Source organism: Brachionichthys hirsutus, chromosome 24 (assembly GCF_040956055.1).
Source record: "Brachionichthys hirsutus isolate HB-005 chromosome 24, CSIRO-AGI_Bhir_v1, whole genome shotgun sequence".
NCBI classification, from domain to species: Eukaryota; Metazoa; Chordata; class Actinopteri; order Lophiiformes; family Brachionichthyidae; genus Brachionichthys; species Brachionichthys hirsutus.
This window is the reverse complement of record NC_090920.1, coordinates 2,542,836-2,564,918: the sequence shown is the minus strand read 5'-3', so window position 1 is coordinate 2,564,918 and position 22,083 is coordinate 2,542,836. Positions and strand designations below refer to the sequence as shown.

The window sequence follows — 22,083 nt, the reverse complement described above, 5'->3', positions numbered from 1 at the left end:
CCTAAAACATGATATATAAAATCAACATATTAAAATATTCACCGGCTTAGCTCATCAAATGCTTCGACCATGCATGTGGGCCCAGCAAACAATCTGGTCACCCGACAGGAAATTGGCATCACCTTGGCCAATAGCCGCTCCCTTTTTAAGGAGAAGCGCCCCAGGAGAGGGCGACACCCTGTGGTGGCCTCCAGCACATTCACCCTGTGGTGTCCCCTGCTACAAGTATATATATATATATTTATACAATACAACTCATTGACATACATAATAAAGCAGTCGATATATATACGACAGTGTGGCGTCAACCCTGCCTCCATGGTTGTAGTTTTATATTATGACAGTGTGGCGTCAGCTCTGCCTCCATGGTTGTAGTTTTTCGCAGGCAGGTGCGTCGCGTTCACCAGAACGTGGAACTCCTCGGCAGCATTCAACCAAGAACTGTCCACAGGTCCAACAGCTGAGCCGAGCTTTAGACCCCGGTTCGGTCTCAGCTTGAGGGTGTTCCGGTGTGGAAAACAAACAGTCCGGATTTCTGTCCTTCACTCTGCGTACAGAACCGGACGTGGTGCGTTTGAGACGGTGCTGAAGCTTCCTTTGGACCGGAACACCGGGGGCAGACGTGCCTTTTCATAGCCGGGTCTTCATCTGGGTCGGAACTTGAGCATTTTTCCTTTTTTAAAACTTCTCCATCTCCGCCGAATCGCCACTCGCTGTTGTCTTAAAGCGACAGAGACCTCTAACTCCCGGCTGCTCCCAGCGGTCTGGAGGAGTATTACATTACTTTACTTCGGATAGCTGTGGTCTTAAAGCTACATAGACCTCTAACTCCCGGCTGCTCCCAGCGGTCTGGAGGAGTATTACATTACTTTACTCCGGATAGCTGTGGTCTTAACGCGACAGACCTCTAACTCCCGGCTGCCCCCAGCGGTCTGGGGGAGTATTACATTACTTTACTTTGGACGATGATACAAATGGGAACTGCTGATTAAAGTAAACAGGAAACAGTGCTGGAGACCCAAATGGTTCCATCTGTCCGCCCGGCTTCCTGAGGAATGTGCTCAGATTCGTCAGGAACGCTGGAGAACCCGGTTTGATGAAGGGTTATTCAAGGCTAATCACAAAACAAACTGATCAATCTGTTCATGAGGCTCGAAAGAGGGGTTGTCACTGCCCCCGGGGCTCGTGAGCCCCCGCTGGGGGTTAGTCACAGTCTGCACCTCCTCTGGTCCCGCTGGTAATTTGTACGTGCAGAACGTAATCCCAGACACCACCATCAGGACCGTCCCCACCATCCCCACTCCAATCCCATAGCCCACGTGTTGGGAGTCGGGAGCCGGGGGCATCTTAAACTCTGGGGGGAACTTAATGGTCCTGTTGGTCACCACCGAGCTCAGGTTCCACAGCAGAGGTACGACCGACATCACAGCCGCCGACAGGCAGAGCACGCCGGCGATGATGAACGCCAGGCGTATGGGTGGCGTCTTCCTCAACCCAAAGTAGACGTTCCTCAGTGCGTAAACCCCCCCAGCGTTCCCACACAGCCCCACGATCACGGACAGGAGCATGAGAACCTGGCCCGTCCTGATCTCCGGCGGCGTGAAGGTCCCGGTCAGGCCGATGTCCTGACAGTGCAGGATCCTAAGACCAGGGGACACCGAGGTGTAGCTGTGGAAGCAGGCCCGCCAGATCCCCACCCAGGCCACCCCGGAGCTGATGACCTCTCTGTCGGACACTAGCCACACCCTCCACTGGATGAGTCCAAGGGCCATGGCGGTGAGGGTCCAGCCCACCAACCCCAGCCAGAGGGCCCCGAGCTGGGCGTGCGCAGTGTGAACCAGGTAGGCCATGGCACCGGAGCTCAGGACCACCCGGGAGTCTTCATCAAACATCAGGTCGACGGCGCGGGATCTCTGCTCCTCCTCTCCGTCTCCTGTCCTCCCTGGGTGAGGAGGACAGCCACACGTCTCCTCGCAGCGAAGACAAAAGCAGCGTCCTTTCTACAAAGCCCGTCGACACGTCAGCACGTTCACAGGATGCACCGGCCCAGACATCCGTTTACCCACCTGGAACGTTCAGGTATCAATCCTGATTAAAGACAGAGGTCTTTGTTCCAAATAGGGACAGCCAGCTTCTCCTCCTCCTGAAGTGGAAGCAGGTTCAGGAGACTCCAGGTACGCCTGACCCAGATGGGCTTGGATCCTGAAGTCAGAGCGACTGCCGAGCTCGTGAGCGGCGCTGGAACCAGACGGGCCGCTTTCTACTTCCTCATCCTCACTCCAATAACCTGAACGCGGTTCCAGTCAAGTCATAAATCTGTAAATGATTGATGACCGGGTTGGGGTGCGGATTCCGGACGTTGATGCTTTTATGTGTGCTTGGGCGAATTTAAGAAGCCACGGGAACAGAACCAAAGTCCAACGCAGCTTTATATTTCCTACTTGGACTGAAGTAGAAACATTCAACGAGAGATTTAAGCACCGTTCAATAGTTTATAGGTAAATCATTGATTTTCATCGCTATGCCTTGAAGACCTCATTTGTCTATTGATCACAAATCTCTATTCCATTTCCACAATAACACGATTTCCAGTAAGCAAATTGAACCAGTTCCTTCCGGTTTATATTGTGACATAAACCCGGTGTACATTAAGAGATAAGATAATAAAAGAAACAAGGCTTCCCAACTTTACAACTTTATTGAAGGGTGTGTGGAGCCATACAAGGTGCCCAGGGGGGGGGGGGCATCCCACAGGGGGGGGGGGGGAGGCGACAGGAGGCACATCCTCAAATCAATATACAGTCTGTGTGGAGTATACTGAACAATAAAGTTTAGACCACCAGAACCAGAGTGAAGGCCCGTTTCTGGATTCAGCTCAAAGGTCAGAGCCTGAATGAGATCACGCCGTCATCTTTCTTAGAATAAAAGATCACCTCTAATTCCAGAATAAATTAAACAGTTTCAATCCTGATGCATTCAATCAATAATCAAAGGCAAACTTTCCCCCTTTGATCCTCAACAAGGCTACGCTAGATCACAAGAAAATGTTCATTTAAACTCTGCAGCTGAAAGAGAACGCGGGAGGATCAACCGGCAGGAAGCACACGTACCTATGGCAACCCGAAGCTCCTCCTACAGGTCCCCCAGCTGCCGGAGCGTCGTCGCGTACATCTCATCCGAGCGGAGGCAGACTCTCCACCAGGCACTTCAGCTGCTCCTCGCCCAGCTTCATCTTGTCCTCCAGCTTGCGTTGCTCGATGACGAGGGCCGACTTCATCTTGACGAAGTGGCGGTAGTCGTCCAGGCTCTCGGCGTCCAGGTGGGCTTCCATGACGCCGGACACCAGCCGCTCCCGGCGGTCCAGGTTCTCCTTCAGCTCCTTGGCATCCTCGTGCTGCCGCATCAGCAGCTCTCGCTTCTCCGTCAGGGTTTGCTAAAAAAAAAAGACGGGACATCAGGAGCTGGTCACGTCCACCAGGTGGGCGTTCACAACTGAAGAAGACGAAGGCTACCTTCTCGATTGGTGGAGCCTCTCCCTCGAGGCTGTTGAGGGCGTTCTCCACCCGGGCGAGCCGCCCCGACAGCGACAGCAGCAGACTCACCACCTTGTCCAGATCGCCCACGAACATGCGGAACTTGTCCAGCTGGTTGGGCCGACAGCGCCGCAGCACGGTGGCGTCGACCTCTCGACCCAGCGCCTCGTTGTCCTCCATGTCCTCCTGCAGGCTGTGCCGGGCCTCCCTCAGAACCCGCAGCTTCTCCGCCAGGCTGGAGATCAGTTGTCGCTGGAGTGGAAGAAAAAAAATACAAAAAAAAAGCTTTCAAACAAGAAGGAAGAACGTCCAACATTCGATGCCGTCCCCGTCTCGGTGGCGGGACCTTCTTGCTGGCGAGGTGGATGTCCAGCTCGTCCTCGGAGTCCTGCTCCTCCAGCTGCTCCTGCATGTCCTTCATCTTGATGAGGAGTTCCGCTTTGGGAGCCGACGTGTTGTAGTAAGAGGAGCTGGGGACCAGGGACGCTGCCGCCGACACGGAGACGTCCTCTTCCTCCCTCCTGCCACAGACATCAACAAGCTTGAGGGGGACACAGCTGAGCAGCAAGTCACGTGGGTTAGACCGTTAGAGTCTGCAACCGTAATGAGACTCTTGTCCACCAGATGGAGCCATCTGGTGTGCCACCACACGACAACCTCCAGGCCCCGCCCTCTAGAAATGTGTTCAGGTGGGTGGAGACCCGACGAAGCCGCTCACCTGTCTGTGGTCCTGATGGAGGAGGTCCTCTTGCGCTGGAGGGCGCCCTCGAGGATCTGCTCCTCCGTGGCAAAAAGCCCTTCCATGAGGTCCATGGTGGTCCTCCTGCCAGTTTGGTCTAGGATGTCCACCAGGGACTTGTCTTTCCCCATGATGTCCCTGGCCAGTTCTTCTCTCTTGGCATCGTCCTCGGTGTGAGGAGCTCTCACTGAGTTCAGCTCCGGGACGGAGTCCTGGTCCTGGACTGCCTGGACGGTGTTTAACGGGGGCGAGACGCACCGAGCGGTCCAGTCCCTCTCGATGTGGACGATCCTCGCGGGGACTTTCCTCGCCGGACTGCCCACCTCCATCCCTGGCGGAGGCTTTAGACCATTCTCCGAGCTGGACAGGAAGTTCACAGAGGTTTCCAGGTTTGGTTTAACCGACGTCAGAGCGTTTCGGCGTACGGAAGACGTTTCATATTTGTGTCCGTGTCTTCTAATTACAGGACAGATCGCTCAGCAGCCGCGCGGCTCGAATGAAATTACAACCCCCAGTTTGATTCCACTGCTAAAGAAATCAGCATCAAGCGACTCCCGAACCTCCTCTCTGAGGAGAAGGCTCGGCATTTATTTCTGAACTATTATATCTAAGTGCTCCTTGTGGCGGCTGAAAGCCTCCTCCTATGGAGGGAGGCCAGGAGGAGGACCTGGACTCTAAGCAGCTTACCCAACTGGTGACTCATCCGGCAGCGAGGGACACCATCCTCCATCTGCTTGAAGATTACAAGCCCGCGGAGAGAATGGGGACGAAGGCGCAGTTTGCTCCTCCTCCTCCTCATTTCCTGCACCTCCTCTGCCCACGGCGAGTCCCAACATTCTGCCTGGGGAGGAGTTCTGGGCGGCTGCATCAGACCCAGATAGACGCTGGTCTACCGGAGCGCCAAGGAGGAATTCCTGGGAGAAGGAGGAAGTGGTTTCTGTGCTGAAGTGGGACCCGGGCTGCGGCGGGAGGCTCTGGGTCGGGTGCTGGGAGCCAGGGCTGGGACTGAGGCTGCGACTGGACCTGCGGTCAGTGAGGCCGGGGGTTGGGACTGATGGTTCTGACTGCGGGCTGCGGTCGGACTGGTGGCGCAGTCTGCTCTCAGTTTGCTCTCTAGAGGTCAAAATGAAGAAAACCATCAAGAATGATCTCCTCTCTTAAGTTTCACACGTGTGAACCCCGATCTCACCTCGTGGTGGCGCTGCTCTGCATATAGAAATCTGCAGAAGGAGAAGATCGGGATCTCTCGTGGATGCACGGCGCCGTCTCCTCGGCGTCGGCATCCAAGATGTTCTCAGCCGAGTGGCACCGGGCCTCTGCCGATTTCTTCCGTTTACTCCATGTGGCCTGGAACTCGGCGAAGGTTCCGAGTCTCCGCTGCTCGAGTGATGCCTCCTCCTGTCCAGGTGTGAGGAGGGTGGAGTCTGAGGAAGGCCGAGGCTCCTCGGCGTCTCCAGTGGGAGTTACGTTTGTTCCCTGATTGGTCTGCAGCACAGGCTTGGGAAACGCCGGTTTGGCCTCGGAGAACTTCCTCTGCTCAACGAGAGGCGCCGTTTGGGTTTCTCCCCCCGCGCCCACCTGATCCATCTTGTCCGGTTCTGAGAAGGAGTGCGTCTTCCTGACCGGGGGCAGACGCTTACGGCCTCCGGTGCGTCCGTGGTGCTTCGTAGGCGCTTCGGACACAAGCGGCGGCTCAAGGTCTCGCCTTTGGAAAGAGGTCGCCTGGAGGACCCTGGCCTGCGCCTCCTTCAGGTGATCCTTGTAGGTGTCGGAGAAAGAAGGCGTCGGAGCGTCATCCTCGGCGTCACACGTCAGGGTCACGGCACTGCGGCTCTTCTGCAGTTGGGCTCGTTTCTGCCGGATCTCGTTTCGGAGGGTGGTGGCATAGCGGTCGCTACGGCGGTTTACCTTTCCCACGCCGTTACCTCCGTCCTGGGCGGCGACCACAGGGGCGGTCGAGGCCGCCGATTTCCTCTCGGCTAAAGTCTTGCTCTCGTTTGCCAGGGAGTGCAGGAGGGGCGTCTTCAGAGGGGACAGTCGACGGTCTTCCTGTGGGACCCACGGGTCTTGGTGCCTTAAGAGACTGCGCTTCTGATCATCGCTTGGTGCTGGAAGACATCTTTTCGTGTTGCTGGCGAGTCCGTCACGCCTCTTTGCTGGATCCTCTGGGGTGGAGATTTGGACACCAAGTTCAGGGGTTTGATGGTTGTAACGTGGATCATGATGGGTTCGGCCATTGGGCTCCTCCTTGTGGACCCGAGGAAGCGAGTACTTTGCCTTGATGTTTGTCTTCGGGGATCTCTGGAGGCCCGGTTCAGTGCCGTTGACCCAGTGGACTTTCTCCACAGCCCTCCTCCGCCCCTCTTTGCCGTGCCTCGCCTGAAGCTCAGTAGTCACGAGCGAATTGTCCCCCAAACCGTAGTTTCTGTTCCCCCCCCTATTCTCAGGGACCGGGTTTGTGGCAGAACTTGATATGGACGCTGTGGAGTGCCGGAACTGTTTGCGGCCGAAGACGTTCATGGGCAGATCCTGGAGGCTGCGATAGTAGCTTCCGACGCTTTGGATCCTGGTGGGAGGAGCTGAACCCGTCTGCAGGTAGAGCGGGCTTTGGTCACTGTACTGCCTCTGGTGGGCAGGAGGCCGGGAGTCGTGAGACTGTCTAACGTCGATGCTGGACGAGGAGAAGAGCTTGTTCGGGTGCAGCTGGTTCCGGTCGAGGTCTGCTGCCGTGGTGGGCGGCGGGTCGCGGCCGCGCCTGGCCTGGGTGGGCTTCTGATCATGACTCTCTCCCAGTGCGTCAGAGGAGCTGTCACTGAGGAGGGCAGCAGCGGGGGGAGGAGTCTGGGACTTCTTCTTCTCTGGTGCCTGCCACGCCGGGCCAATGCCCGGTCTCCCCGGCTGCTCCTCCACGCCTCCGTTCCCCAGGAACCGGGGCCACTCCGCCTGCTGAGGCCCCTCACTCCGAAGGCCCTTAAAGAAAATGCTTTCGGTGCTGGCGCCCCTCCTTCCGGGCGCACTGGACCCGTGAACAGGGGGGCTAGCCGACCCGGAGTCTCTCCCGCTTCCCGGTCGACACAACAGCTCAGCGCCACTGATGTATTTATTTGGCGACAGACGAGCGGGTGGGAAGGGACGGGAGGGGCGCTCCAGGTTCTCCATGTTGTCCACTGAGCAGAACGTACCGGTTAGCTGGTGCCGGGAGTCGTGGTCCGTCGGTCTGCACACCGTCAGAAGACACAAAGAATACTTACAATAACGATGGTTATTAATAGGAATGACTTAATTACGGAGCATATGAAACACTCACTCTGCTTCATCGTCCGGCTGCCAGATGGGTGAAGGGGAGGAGTCTCTCCCGGCAGAGGCCGACTCCTCTTCCGTCAGCTTGGAGGAGTCCCAGGAACGGGGCCGCGAGCCGACATCGTCCTTCCTGCAAACCCACACGCTTTGGACAATCAGCAGGGAGTCTTAGATCTTCAAACGGTCCAACACAACATCGGATCAGGACTCCTCATCGAGACGGTTCGTCGGTTCTGGATCTGTCGACACGACCGACGCCTCGTTTACGTACCCTTGTTTGAAGCGGTGCTTCCTGGAGAGCATGTTGATGAAGAGCAGAATTACAGCTGTGTAATAGATCATTTATAACACGCAGCAACAACAGAGGGTTGGGTGAACACGCCCTAGAGACGCGCTGGACAACTAGAGGACAGTCGGTCGGACGGCTCATCGGTCCACCAGGAACTACCGGGGGGGGACGGCGGGCGGGACGGCAGACGGTACCTCATGGAGCTTCGCAAAATCTTGGTGAGGAAGCTCCTCGCCACATGCACCTCCGTTTCTGACGGCATCGCGTGTGGCGACGCCACATCAGCCACGTTGGCCCTGACGAAGAGCAATCAACGAGGAGGAGGAGGAAAAGGAGGAGGTGTTACCACAGGTCAGCCAAAGAGGCAAGTCACGCCGTAGGACGGCTGAAGCTGGGCGTCGGGTTCTGGTCCCGTTCCGATCCCAGCCTCGCCGTTCACCGTTCACCGCGCCAGGTCAGGATGGAGTCGCAGCATTCCTTCAGCAAAGGAATGCCGGGAGGCTTGACCTCGCCTCCAGTGGGCCGGCCTCCAGGTGTGGGCAGAGGATCGGAGCGGCCCGCCTCCCGTCAGACCGTTCTGGGTTTTACTTCGTCCCACAGGAGAGAGTCAAAGCTCCGACTTGTTGAGCCAGAAGCTTCTGATCAATATGCATTACACTGATCAGTGTAATCTGATCGGGAGGCCGTATCTTTGATCATCTTTTGGGTTTGGGACACCGGACCCCCCCCCCAGCTCAGTTGGGTCGCCTCTAAACGAACTCCTGCACAACGTGTCTGTCGCTGAAGTTCAGCGGGCCGGTTGTCACGGGATACCGCCCAGGATACGCGAGCCGGCCTCGGGCCGGCTGAAACTGAAACACAGCTCACCCGTCATCACCGGAACGTCACAGCAAGACTCAAGAAACCCAACCGAACGGCTGGTTCCCCAGAGCAGCAGCTAAACGGCTGGTTCTCGTCTCACGGGGACATTTCTGTCCGTGTCTGTTCCTGATTTCTGCTGCGACTAAATCACTATAAACATGGGAACTCACCAGCGACCTCTGAAAACACGGGTTCAAACTGTCCCGGCGTTGAGACGGAACCTCGGACCCTCCTCCCGGGAACACTCCACCGCGTGCTGTGGAGATTTCCTCGGGGATTATAAAGGGGAGATTTGAGACAAAGGGGAGGGGCTATTGTCCCGCCCGGCGTCCTGCTGTAATCTGGAGTTTTAAGCGGCAGAGCCGCAGGGAATTCTGGGAAAGATTCCTCTCACACCTGATCACAAATTAGACACTGAACATTTCAGAAAAGAATTGAAGACTTTTATATTTTCAAACAGTTTTACGTCTTTTATGAGGGAAATTACTTTAAATGAAATTCCTTCTTTTTCGAGCACGCTGACATTTTTATGTTTTACGTTTTAGCCGCAGAGTTAACTGGTTCTGGGTCTGGTTCTGGTACCAGTCTGTACCTTCAGTCACGTCTCTGCGGTCTTTCTGTTGGTCTACTTCGGAGTCCTTGTCAGCAGAGACAGGAATGTTGGGCCTGTTCTGGGAGATACCAGGAGGAGGAGGAGGAGGAGGAGGAAAACTCCTCCACTGAGGAGGAGACGCTGCAGCTCCTTGGAGTTTAACACAACCCGTGTTTGATCAATCGCTCTGGAGCTTATTAAAATGACACATTTAATCTGGGAAATGAGTCGTAACTTCAGGAATAAATTGTGATTTATGCTAAATAATGTCATTTGTGACTCATTATTTATTACTTTTGGGACAAATCGAGGCGTCGGCCTGATTTATCAATGATGGCTCAGAAGTTGCCATCAACTCGCTGGTGACACATCCTGCTGATTCACCAGCGGGCGGCGGCGGCGGCCTGTGACCCCGCTGAGCTCCAAACACAACAACACAATAGAAGTGCACCAGTCATCACAGCTGGGCTTAACCAGGCCTGCAGCCCAACAATGAAACCTACAGGAGAGTAAAATGTTCCGACACGATGCTAACCTGAAGATGAAACACAGCAACCAGTAAAAAACGCCGATTCTCAGGCTGCGAATCAGATTGACTCCAGTTTACCTGCTCAAATGTTGTCGCCTCCCCTTTTCCCCTTCAAGACATTTAATGTTCCCATCAAGCGGTCGGCCGGGCTGAAGGTCGGGATCTCCGAACCCGTCATGTGTCATCCAGATGAAGAAAGCCTGCTGTTATCGCAGCAGCATCCGCAGCTTCCTGATCGAAACAATTGATTCGGATGACGAAGACAGAAATGATTAAAGAGGTTAAAGAAAGAGGAAGAAGAACCTCCGAGGGCAACGTCTAATCTTCCAGAGTCCCAACATGTCCTCCCCCTGTGCTGAAAGGCCCTGACAACAATGGGCTCCACTGATATGGCCTCAGCAGTGTCAACTCACCTGAACAACATGGACCGTACCACTCCTCCTGCGGGGGGGGGGGGCACCTGACCCAGAGCAGCTTTGTGGGAAAGCAAACAATGTCCGAGCGAGTTTTTCACTTTGATAAAAAAAAAAAAAAAGCCCAGCGTTTGGTCTCTGGACACGCTCAGAGCGAGGGGGGGGGGGGGGGGGCGTCCTCAGCAGGGGCCCGGTTCTGAAACACACGGGGGCTCCGCCTCCCCCCCTCCTAATGACCCGGGCCTCCCTGTGGCTCTGAGCACAGCCACACACTTTGCTGTGAGTAATTGGATTCAGATGCCATTTGCCAGGTAGGATATAATACCGACGGGATAAGTAGCACGCGGTCTGGAAGACGACAGCAGGTGGAGGTGCGTTTCATTTAGTCACCAGCAGCATGTCAAAGAGACGGTGAGAGGATAAGGAAGAGATCTTTGGTTCTTCTTGGACTTTAGAATTGTCATTATAGACTGAGATTATTTTTTTATATGCATTTTAAACACATTTAAACTCTTTACAAGCTCCCTCCACCGTCCAGGTAACACAGCTGCTCTGTCATTCCATCCACCAACACGCCCCCCCCCCCCCCCCCCCCCCCCCCCCGGGGGTTACCTGCATCCATCATTGATGATATGTCGCCCCCTATTGGGCGCTTCCATTTACACCAAAGCAACAAATCAGCATGTGTGGGAGTGATGGAGCAGGAGGAGACAGCGTTCACCTGTGGTGAGGTGAGAGGCTTGCTTTGGATTGATGACTAAAGCAACAAGCTCCACCCACCTCGTCCGATGACGTCACAGGCCGTCTTACTAAAGCATTGCCGATCCCTTCTCAGAGAAGAGAGGCGTCGGCTGCGATCGAGTCCATGTAAGTCCAAGTCTCTTCTTCTGTCGGTAGAAATCTGAGAGGATGAAGTTCGTGTTGGGAAAGCGTTCAAACGGCGTCAGCGCTTTTCATGCTTTCCATGAAGTCGCTGGTATTTATCGTTTTGTTTCAGCGCGACTAAAGAAAATAAGTCTTTTGTTGAGAGGTTCTGACTTTGGCTTGATTGAGCTGAATAATGAAAAAGTACTGCATTAGAAATTAAGAAGTACTGCATTAGAAATGAAAAGTACTGCATTAGAAATGAAACGTACTGCATTAGAAATGAAACGTACTGCATTAGAAATGAAAAGTACTGCATTAGAAATGAAAAAATACTGCATTAGAAATGAAAAGTACTGCATTAGAAATGAAAAAATACTGCATTAGAAATGAAAAGTACTGCATTAGAAATGAAACGTACTGCATTAGAAATGTAAAGTACTGCATAATAAATAAAATGTACTGCATTAGAAATGAAAAAATACTGCATTAGAAATGAAAAGTACTGCATTAGAAATGAAAAAATACTGAATTAGAAATTACACCCAGCGAATTCTCACAATATCTGCAGGCCTCAGAACTGCAGCTTTCACTCCTCTTCGTGTCCCGTCGTGCTGGTAATCTAAACGCCAAACTGGTTTAGCTGAAATGAAATGGGCCACACCTCTTTTCCTTGTTTAGAGTCGTCTCTGGAGACATTGTGAGAAAAAAACAGTCGACGGAAATGTTCGGCATCGATAAAGGTATCAAACTCTTCAAAAGCATCTCATCTCATACTCCTGTTTTCAAGTCACTTCTCATCTCAAGCTCTTCCTTTTGGTGGCTGCTCTGGCAGGTTCGTGCCCCAATGGCTTCAACCTGAGCGGAGTTGATGACGACGACAGTCAAAGCAAGGGGGGACATCGTGATGACTCCAGGCAAAGCCCTGACCGACATCGTGATGACTCCAAGCAAAGCCCTGACCGACATCGTGATGACTCCAAATATAGCCCTGACCGACATCGTGATGACTCCAAGCAAAGCCCTGACCGACATCGTGATGACTCCAAATATAGCCCTGACCGACATCGTGATGGCTCCAAGCACAGCCCTGACCGTGATCGACATCGTCGAAAGGGCAGTTGCAGCCCTGACCGTGATGGGAGTCCCGGTCGCCATGGGAGTCCCGGTCGCCATGGGAGTCCTGGCCGCCGTGGGAGTCCTGGTGGGAGTTACAGTGGAAGTAGTGGGAGCAGCGAAGAAGGGGGCGGGCATGGCCGCGGGCACGGTCACGGGCGCGGTCACAGTCACGGGCGTGGTCACGGGCGTAGAAAGCACAAGGGCAAGGGTAAATGAGACGGCGACGGTGGGTGTGGTCGCGGACAGAGAAGACACCATTACAAAGGAAAGGAAAGGGAACTAAAGTTTAAGCCCCTTAAAATAAAATCCATTCAACAGCTTCTTATTCTGGGTGACGAGGAGATTTTCTTTGTGAATGATTTCCCTTTGGGAACCAATCAGCATTTGGGAACATTGGAATCTATAGCTGGTGGACTTTCTCTTACCATCAATTAAAAGTGATCACATTTCGTTGATTCTACTTTCTGCATAATGTCTCCGGGTGTTTAGAGAGTCTTTCATTCCGTCTGTCCAATAAACCTTGTGATTTGCTGCAGTCGGACATCTTTGTCTTGTGTCGTTTCTGGAATCAACAAACACACCGTCCGGGTTTCTGAGCACCGGGGAGTTCTGGTCTGCTCACCCCGACAATGTCCGTAAAAACGGAGTCAGCTGTCAAAGGAGCTGGAAGATCAATCAGGCAAAGGTGTGATGCCCAACATGAACTACAGGGCTACTAATTACGTGACAAATAGACTAAACTTTAGCTGAACATGATCTTTTTCCTGTTTTGACCCGGCCTTCTCTTCCCTTCGCTGAGAGTCTCTCTAAAACCCAACCATGAGCAGATAGAGTGATCAATGTGTTGCTCTGTAGTCTCTATTCTACTTTTAGGAAGGTGCAGCCTTCGACATGTGACTGTCAGCCGAACTCCCAGAGGGAACATGACTGCAATGATCAATAGTTAGCATGCCATTCTAGCCACAAAGGTAGACCCGACGCAAGGCGCAGCGGAGGAATGTAGCATTTCTGCTGTAACTGGCTTGGCTTGTCGCTTCCCACAATAAGGAGACCGACCGTCCTCTGGCTCGTCATGAATGCTTTCAGCTGAAGACTCACACTGGATTCAAACACACTGACATGAAGAGATTTGCATGAAACAAGAAGACGACTCCGTCTCACGCTTTCACTGCAGACACCAGATTGAATCTCCGCACTGAGAAGACACAGCATCGATATTTCTGAGAGCACTAAATACTCTAAAGAAGCAGGAAGAATCTTCATTCAAGCATTCAAGTACTAACTGTACTGATCTGTTAATTATAGAAATATCTTGATCTTAAGATCCACATTCTCCTCATTGACTACGCACCCACGAAGGAGAACACAAGAACCGGTAGAAAACCCTTACAGAACCCATGTTTATGAGTTAGCAGCACTAGTTAAGTTAGTTACCAGTTCTGTTAACTTGTCAAATGGTTTTCATTTGTTTATAATGAGTTAGCAGCACTAGTTTAAGTTAGTTACCAGTTTTGTTAACTCGTCAAATGGTTTTCATTTGTTTATAATGAGTTAGCAGCACTAGTTAAGTTAGTTACCAGTTCTGTTAACTCGTCAAATGGTTTTAATTTGTTTATAATGAGTTAGCAGCACTAGTTTAAGTTAGTTACCAGTTCTGTTAACTCGTCAAATGGTTTTCATTTGTTTATAATGAGTTAGCAGCACTAGTTAAGTTAGTTACCAGTTCTGTTAACTCGTCAAATGGTTTTAATTTGTTTATAATGAGTTAGCAGCACTAGTTTAAGTTAGTTACCAGTTCTGTTAACTCGTCAAATGGTTTTCATTTTTTTTATAATGGGGGTTAGCAGCACTAGTTTAATTTTTCAAAATTATGTTTATTGACATTTTCTTAATACAGAAAAGAAAAAAACCCCAAAAAACAGAACAGAACATTCCGGCTCCTTGTAATGACAAGTGGAAACTCGCAAGTCCGCATGGGACTGTCTTCAATTCAAATCATGCCTCTAAGAAAGATGGTGGAATTGTCCAGACCAACGTATGTCATGAAGGGGTCCCAAATTCTGTGAAATACTTCGTCTCTATTTTGCAGCTTGCTAGTATTCAAGTATCGTTCGGTGCCATTGATTTTTGCCTGGTGCTTTATCTGTAACCCAATTCAGAAGGACACATTTCCTGGCACAAAATGTCAGTATCCTCTCGAGTTGCCTTTGATGTTTTCCACTAATAGTGACATTTGACATTCCTAGCAACATAGTTAATGGATCGCATACTGTGGCAGTAGAGACAGAGAATATCTTATCCAGTTCACCTCTCACAGGAGACCAAAAATGTTGTATTTTTCTACACGACCAGTAGCAATGTGTAAGAGTACCCACTTCGGTTTTACACTTGGGACAAAACGGAGAAAGCTCCGAACTAAATTTACGGCGTAGGGAAGGGGAGATATGCACCCGATGTAGGATTTAAATTTACAAACACTTAATGAGTTAGCATTGCTCCGTGCGCTGTCCCAATCCTCATCATTCATTTCCGTCCCCAATTCTTCTTCCCATAGCCCTCTAAGGCAAGATGCTTTTAGTAAATTATAAGACAATTTTATAGATGAGTTTGGTTGTTTGCTTGGTTTTTCAAACGGCATACAATTTGTTTAATAATAAAGACGGATTCTCTGCTAAAGCTGTTTGTTAGGAAATGAGTGAAAAGACAAACAAGGCCAAAGCGGTTCTTCTGCGTGAACGTTGGTCTTTGGTCTCTAAACATACAGGAAAGCCTCGGTTCCGAACTATTGATTCAACCTCTGGTTCTACTTCCAGGTCCAGGCGGGGTAAACACGCTGAATGGCGAGGTGGTCCCAGTTTGACGGCTGTCGAAATGATCGGTCTCGTCACAGCTGGCTGATTTACTGCAACCTCAACCTCATTCAACGTTAGAGAATTAGCTGGAATAACCGTCCGGGCCCTCCAGAACCTGAGCGATACCGTAAAACAGGGCAGGTGGTTCTGACTGTCGGGTCGTCTTCATTCAGGATCTTTGCTCCTGGCTCGGGCTGACAGCTTGTATCTCCGTGTCCACGAAGGGAAAGTCTTCATAATGAATCTCCACCTCCCAGCAGAGCAGCAGAGCCTGGGAGAGGATATCTGCAGACATCTTCTCAGCGTAATCCAGCATGGGTCTGCTGGCTGGCCGAGGGGCAGGAGAACAGCCGTCGGCTGGCGTCTCCTCCGGACGGGACGGACTCGTGGCCTCCGTCGTGCCTCTGAGGAGCAGCTTTCCTTCATCCTCTCCCCGCCTGTTGGAGCAGGAGCAACACCTTGACTCGTGGAGTCCCATTTCATCCCCGTCGCTGCAGAGAACTACAAGAACCAAGTATGTCAGGAGGAGGAGGCGACTCCTGCTGCTGGTGGCCGGGATGGGAGGAGGTGACTCCTGCTGCAGGTGGCCGGGAATGGGAGGAGGTGACTCCTGCTGCTGGTGGCCGGGAACGGGAGGAGGTGACTTCTGCTGCAGGTGGCCGGGACGGGAGGAGGTGACTCCTGCTGCTGGTGGCCGGGACGGGAGGAGGTGACTCCTGCTGCAGGTGGCTGGGACGGGAGGAGGCGACTCCTGCTGCAGGATAGCAGGACTTTGTGAGAAAGTATTTTCCCGTAAATTAGGAGCAGGAAAACTTGAAGTCGTATGAAATGGTTTGGTTCTTTCTAAAAGCCTCTCAAATAACAACAATAACATCAAACAGAACTCAGAGATGCAGATTCAGAGCAGAACGTTAGTTTTATTATTGGTTTTATTTTTATTTTTATTTTTATTTGTATTGTTAAATTTGTATTGTTAATTGTGGATGATTTATGTACGAAGGACTTTCAACGGAAACAAGACCGCAAGGGCTTTTTTGAAATGCTCCTCTTAGACAGGATGTTTGACTTTATTTGTACTGTAATACATGCTACTGTGTGACTGTACTTGTACTCTAACATTCTATCTAATAAATATATTCATCATCATCATCAACGTTCAGCCAGGCCGGATTTACTTCTCTAGCTCTTTAAATCGCGGCTCAGATTGAAACAGATCGTCCTCGCAGCCAATCCGGAATCCTGAAGGGTTCTGGGACAGACTTATATCAGGCAGCGTCGTTGCACTGACGCGTCTTTGGTCCAGAATGCTCCTCTTCCTCCCTCTGAGCGTCTTCCTCTCTGCGGGGCTTTCCCTGGAGACGAACCGGACCTCCGAGTTGCTGCCCGACGGCAGAGAGCAGTGCTCGGCCTGCGACCTCCGGGAGCACAGCAAGCAGATGCGGCTCCACGGCATCAGGTCGCAGATCCTCAGCATCCTGCGGCTGGACCAGGCTCCGAACATCAGCCGCGACATGATCCGCCAGCTGCTGCCCAAAGCGCCGCCGCTGACGCGGCTCCTGGAGCAGTACGACCCGCGCGTGGAGGACGAGGACGAGCAGCGCGCCACGACGGAGACCATCATCACGATGGCCACGCAGCGTAAGCAGACTGGAACCGGACGGCCGCGCGTTAAAAGTCGATTTTACGCACGGATCAGAAACCACTTGTGACGCGAGAGGAGTTTTAAAAACACATGCTTCTGATAATTAGATACTTTGTGCTACAGTTTTAAACTTGGATTAAATGAAAGGAGGAAGTGTTAAACCGGTTTAGGATGTCTACCCGTTAACTACTACTAACTAACCAGCATCAGGTGTTCTGAGGTGCGTTTGAGGAACACTCACCAGAAGTTATCTCTGCACTAAGCTGTAAATATCTTTAGTTCCGTTTTAAATATGACAAACGATTCTTTACACGCTCCTGTTGGCGTGAAAGATAAACGTCACCCTCCGGAGGTAAATCGTTCCCCAACCTTTGGATAAACATGTTTCTTTGTGGTACCGACACTTTTTTACTAAATTCATTTCACCTCTTTGTCACTAAACATCAGTTGTATATTATTTGGAGCAAATCATTCCTTGCTTTATACATGATTTGCAGTGACTTTATTACGTCACCGAGTTTTTATTTTCTTTTTTCAGCCTCCGTGGACGAGTTGTCCTCCTGTTGTCTGTTCAGCCTCAATCCGAAGATCCAACCCAGAAACATCCTGCGAGCTCAGCTGTGGGTTCACCTGCGGCCAGCGGACGTGCTCACCTCCGTCTTCCTGCAGGTGTCCCGCCTCAAACCAGGGAAGGAAGGAAACAGTACCCGGGTCAGAGTCCGCTCCCTGAAGATCCGCGCGGACGCCGGCGCCAGCTCCTGGCAGAGCATCGACGTCAAGTCTCTGCTGCAGACGTGGCTGCGTCAGCCGGAGACCAGCTACGGCCTCGAGATCAACGCCTTCGGTTCCGAAGGAGAGGATCTCGCCGTCACCTCGTCGGAGCCCGGAGAGGAAGGTCTGGTGAGTTCAGAGAGAACCCGGTCCAAGCAGACGCAGAGGTCCACCTCGGCTTTGGTAACGGCTTCCCTTTCGTTCCAGCAACCGTTCATCGAAGTGAAGATCCTGGACAGCCCCAAGCGGTCCCGCCGAGACTCCAGCCTGGACTGCGACGAGGAGTCCGCAGAGACCCGCTGCTGCCGCTACCCGCTCACGGTCGACTTCGAGGAGTTCGGCTGGGACTGGATCATCGCACCCAAGCGCTACCGCGCCAACTACTGCTCGGGGGAGTGTGAATTCATGCACCTGCAGCAGTACCCGCACGCACACCTGGTGAACAAGGCCAATCCGCGGGGGACCGCGGGGCCCTGCTGCACGCCCACCAAGATGTCCCCCATCAACATGTTGTACTTCAACCGCAAGGAGCAGATCATCTACGGCAAGATCCCCTCGATGGTGGTGGACCACTGCGGCTGCTCCTGAGGGGGGGGGGGGGGCGCGGCCGCACGTGCCTTTAAGGTCGTCTTTAAGGTCATCCATATACGCAGCAGAGAAAGATCTTCTTCAGCCAACGAGCCCATGGGAGGTCAGGATCTCGTATGTAGTTTGATTTTTGTCCCCGTGAACATTCACGGCGCGATCAATGTAAGAACCGGAGCGACGGACTCCTGCTGTCCCGATTTCAGCCCCGACCAGAACAAACCCTGCGGGGCGTCTGTTCCATGTTTGGAAAACACGAACCCGGTGACTCGGAGCCGACGGATGCTTCTCTTCTGTCCCGCAGCGTGCGTGCAGATTTCTCGCTGTGCTCTCAGGAGCGTCCCGGCGAGATGAGGTTGCAGGTGCGTTGGGGTTTTGTTCTGATGATTGTATTCCGTTGTTGGCTGGAGACGTGCTGCCATTTCCTTCCTGATTGCACCAGACGGGCGGAGAGACCTGTCAATCAAGGGGAAACGCATCAAGGATGACGCGGTAGAGTAGAAACCAGTCTCATTGTTGACATGCTGCAGAAGGAGAGCCTCCAAACAAGGTGTTTCATGAGCAGGGAGTGAGCTGCAGCAGCGCCTAGTGGACATTAGGAGAACTGTTTTGGATCCGTGAACTCAGAGGGAGGTTTGATCCCCATTTGACGCTGAGCGCAGATGTCCGGGCTGTTGTTGTGATCCATGGGGGGGGGGGTTCTGACCCAAAAGGTTCTGACCCAAAGGTTCTGCCGTCGGAACAAAAGGTCCCGTGTTGTTTTCATTCGCCGTTTTATTGCTCCATTTCTGTGCACCTGTCTTCAAATCGGTCCTTCAGTTAACACGGATTCCTAAAAGATTAAACGTCTTCTCTTATAATATACACGTGCACGTCACATTTCTGCTTTTGGTGCACTGAGATGAAACTTGGAGCAACATCTGTTACCAAACAGGACCAGGACCGGCCGGCTCCGGTCTGGACCTGCTCTCCTTGGATGAATGAATGAATATATTTATTAGATAGAATGTTAGAGTACAAGTACAGTCACACAGTAGCATGTATTACAGTACAAATAAAGTCAAACATCCTGTCTAAGAGGAGCATTTCAAAAAAGCCCTTGCGGTCTTGTTTCCGTTGAAAGTCCTTCGTACATAAATCATCCCCAATTAACAATACAAATAAAAATGAAACCAATATTAAATTAAATTACTCAATTGATTCAACGTAATATTAGAAAAACAAAAATAAAATGATTTTACTAAATGGCACCGAGAAGGTTTCTGTCTTGATTTGGGGCTATGCAAGTAAAACTGAGTCGATATTTGAAAATGCCCAACAGAAATGCAGTAAAACTAAAACTAAAACAGAAATGCAGTAGTCCTTTGTTACGATGGTGTGTTGTTGTTTTTATATCTGTCAAAATGCACGTTTTCTCCTGTGATTTGGGCCCTTTGTGTGAATAATAATAAAATCATACGTATATCCAGATATTATCACGTCGTGCTTTCATCGAACTCACAGATGCATTTGTAGATTTTTCTGTATACTTCATTAGTAGTTACACAATTAATAATAATACAAATATTTTCCTTGTACCATCCAAAAAAATGTTTAGCATATAAAATTTTATTTATTACATTTAGTTTTTCATAATCAGATGTTTCGTGTTAGAGAAGTTCTCCTGAATAATGTGGAAGTTGTTTCTGGGCTACTTTCTGTTTCTCTGAAAACACGTGGTGACTGGAAGCTCTTCTGTTTGCCGGACCCCCCCCCCCCCCTTGAATCCTCTGCACTATTTTGCTTTTAATGATTTTAAATATATTTCTCGCAGGTTGTCATCTGTAAGGCCTATGAAATAACAAATAGGGTATGTACACGTGATTTTGTGTTATTACTAAAATATCTGCATTAAAAAACACATTCTGTATAATTCTTATTAAGGGTGGGACTGCTAACTGAAGGAACAGCGGCTTTTCTCCACTGTGATTGGCTGCCCCGTTAAAGAGGGCGGGCGTATGTTGCTCGGCCTTAACGGTGATTGGACGAAACCATTTCCGCACAACCGCAGGTCCCTGCAAGCGGAACAGACCGAACATCTTCCGATAAATACGTTTCCGTCCGGAACGTCGCGTTAATTCGAGTTCTAAGGTAAGTTAAGTTACACTTAATATAAAATAAACACTTAATAAAACCTCGTCGCTTCAGCGTGGCTTTGCTAGCAGACGAAAGATAAACAGAAAGTAGTGCTTGTATGTGTTTCAGTCTATAACGGTGTTATTAGCTGTTACCGAACCGATCATCGATTAGTGTCATGCCATTCAAAACCAGCAAACACATCCGGTTCCTGCAGATAACTAATAACTAATAATAATAAAGCGACAGATTTTGTTTTTTTTACTCGACTCCAGAGTTAAAACCTTTTCATTCTCCTTGCTCACCACCAGATGGCGCAGTGGGGCCAACTCCAGATGCTGGATGCCAAGTACCTGGAGCAGGTGGACCAGCTGTACGACGACTCCTTCCCCATGGACATCCGGCAGTACCTGAGCAGGTGGATCGAGAGCATCGACTGGTGAGAAGGCCGGCCGCTTTTATCGCCTCCATTTTAAAAATGGCTTCCCTCCATCTGGTTTAAATGAACCCTTTCATCGGGGAGGCAGCAGCCTCACCTGCGGAAGCGTTTGTAGTTCTCCTCCTCTCCCTCCTCAGGGACACGGTCGCCACGCAGGACTCGTTGGCCACGGTTCGGTTCCACGAGCTCCTGACCCAGCTGGACGACCAGCACAGCCGCTTCGCCCTGGAGAACAACTTCCTGCTGCAGCACAACATCCGCAAGATCAAAAGGAACCTCCAGGTGGGGGGGGAGGGAGGGGGAGGGGGGGGGGGTTGTGGTTCAAAAACTGCAAATATAAAGAGGACTCGTGTCTGCAGGATCGGTTCCAAGATGATCCGGTCCACATGGCCATGATCGTCTCCAAGAACCTGAAGGACGAGCAGAAGATCCTCTTCATCGCGAAGAGCGCCGAGGTACGGCCTGCGGCCGGTCGGGCGCCGTCAGCGGACGGTTCTGTGTGGCGTTTCCATCTGTTGGACGCGTTTGTCCTGTCCGCAGCCGGAGGGGGACGGGACGGCGTCGGCCATGGTGATGGAGAAACTGAAGCTGGACAGCAAAGTCAAGGACGTGAAAGAGCGAGCTCAGGTGGGGGGGGGGGGGGGGGGCTTTGCGCCCGGTTCGTCGTCTGACGTCAACGCCGCTGAAGTGACGCCATCTTTGTCAGGCGGTGGACCAGAACATCAAGAACCTGGAGGACCTGCAGGACGAGTACGACTTCAAGATCAACTCGCTGAGGAGCAGAGGTGAGGGTGGCGCCCCCGCCCCCGCCAAGCCCCCGCCGCGCCGACGCCACCGGCGCCGCTTCGGGCTGAACCGTCTCCTCGCGTCTCTCCTCAGAGAACGAGTCCAACGGAATGACGCCGATGGAGCTGGACAAAGAGAAGACGCTGGTCGGGAGGATGTGCCTGGACCTCAAATGCAAACGGCAGGTGAGCAAACACACCTGGAAGCGTTGGGAGGGGACGGCGAGAAGACTCTGAGCTCCTCCTCTGCCCCCCCGCGCAGGAGGCCGTGCTCCAGCTGACCGACCTCCTGAACGCCGCCCAGGCGCTGCTCGCCGACCTGATCTCCGAGGAGCTGCCGGAGTGGAAGCAGCGGCAGCAGATCGCCTGCATCGGCGGCCCCCCCAACGCCTGCGTGGACCAGCTGCAGGACAGGTGAGGCGTCCCCTTCGCCTTCGCCTCCTCCTCCTCACCTCCTCTTCACCCCCCCCCCCCCCCCCCCCCCCCCCCGCAGGTTCACGGCGCTGGCCGACGGGCTCCGGCAGGTCCGGCAGCACGTGGAGAAGCTGCAGGAGCTGGAGCAGAAGTTCTCCTACGACAGCGACCCGATCACCCAGAAGAAGGCGTACCTGAAGAGCCGCTCTCTGGAGCTCCTGAACAAGCTCCTCTCCAGGTG

At 52.1% G+C, this 22,083-nt stretch overlaps 4 protein-coding genes across 4 annotated transcripts; 2 read left to right on the top strand and 2 right to left on the bottom strand.

The window, feature by feature from the left end:
• Positions 1 to 1,118: 1,118 nt before the first annotated feature.
• LOC137912277 (claudin-34-like) lies at positions 1,119 to 1,850 on the bottom strand. Its single transcript, XM_068756625.1, has one exon. The coding sequence runs from the start codon at positions 1,848 to 1,850 to the stop codon at positions 1,119 to 1,121; it is 732 nt and encodes a 243-aa protein (XP_068612726.1).
• Positions 1,851 to 3,172: 1,322 nt separating this feature from the next.
• On the bottom strand, positions 3,173 to 8,735 carry LOC137912276 (protein Shroom2-like). The gene is made up of 10 exons (XM_068756624.1): positions 8,668 to 8,735; positions 8,056 to 8,157; positions 7,844 to 7,864; positions 7,580 to 7,702; positions 5,462 to 7,489; positions 4,960 to 5,385; positions 4,252 to 4,632; positions 3,880 to 4,054; positions 3,513 to 3,785; positions 3,173 to 3,433 (listed from the first exon to the last, which is right to left on the bottom strand). Exons 1-10 carry the CDS (start codon positions 8,733 to 8,735, stop codon positions 3,173 to 3,175), a joined length of 3,858 nt encoding a protein of 1,285 aa, XP_068612725.1.
• A 7,254-nt stretch (positions 8,736 to 15,989) lies between these two features.
• On the top strand, positions 15,990 to 18,092 carry LOC137912131 (growth/differentiation factor 8-like). Its single transcript, XM_068756483.1, has 3 exons — positions 15,990 to 16,729; positions 17,272 to 17,633; positions 17,712 to 18,092. The coding sequence occupies exons 1-3, from the start codon at positions 16,396 to 16,398 to the stop codon at positions 18,090 to 18,092; spliced, it is 1,077 nt and encodes a 358-aa protein (XP_068612584.1). The 5' UTR covers positions 15,990 to 16,395.
• A 2,068-nt stretch (positions 18,093 to 20,160) lies between these two features.
• On the top strand, positions 20,161 to 22,078 carry LOC137912274 (signal transducer and activator of transcription 1-alpha/beta-like; the record flags this gene model as incomplete). The annotated part of the gene is made up of 9 exons (XM_068756623.1): positions 20,161 to 20,219; positions 20,516 to 20,643; positions 20,781 to 20,925; positions 21,003 to 21,098; positions 21,184 to 21,270; positions 21,350 to 21,428; positions 21,523 to 21,614; positions 21,691 to 21,842; positions 21,922 to 22,078. Coding segments are annotated over exons 2-9 (936 nt in total), but the record flags the coding sequence as incomplete, so codon positions are not given.
• Between the last annotated feature and the right edge of the window lie 5 nt (positions 22,079 to 22,083).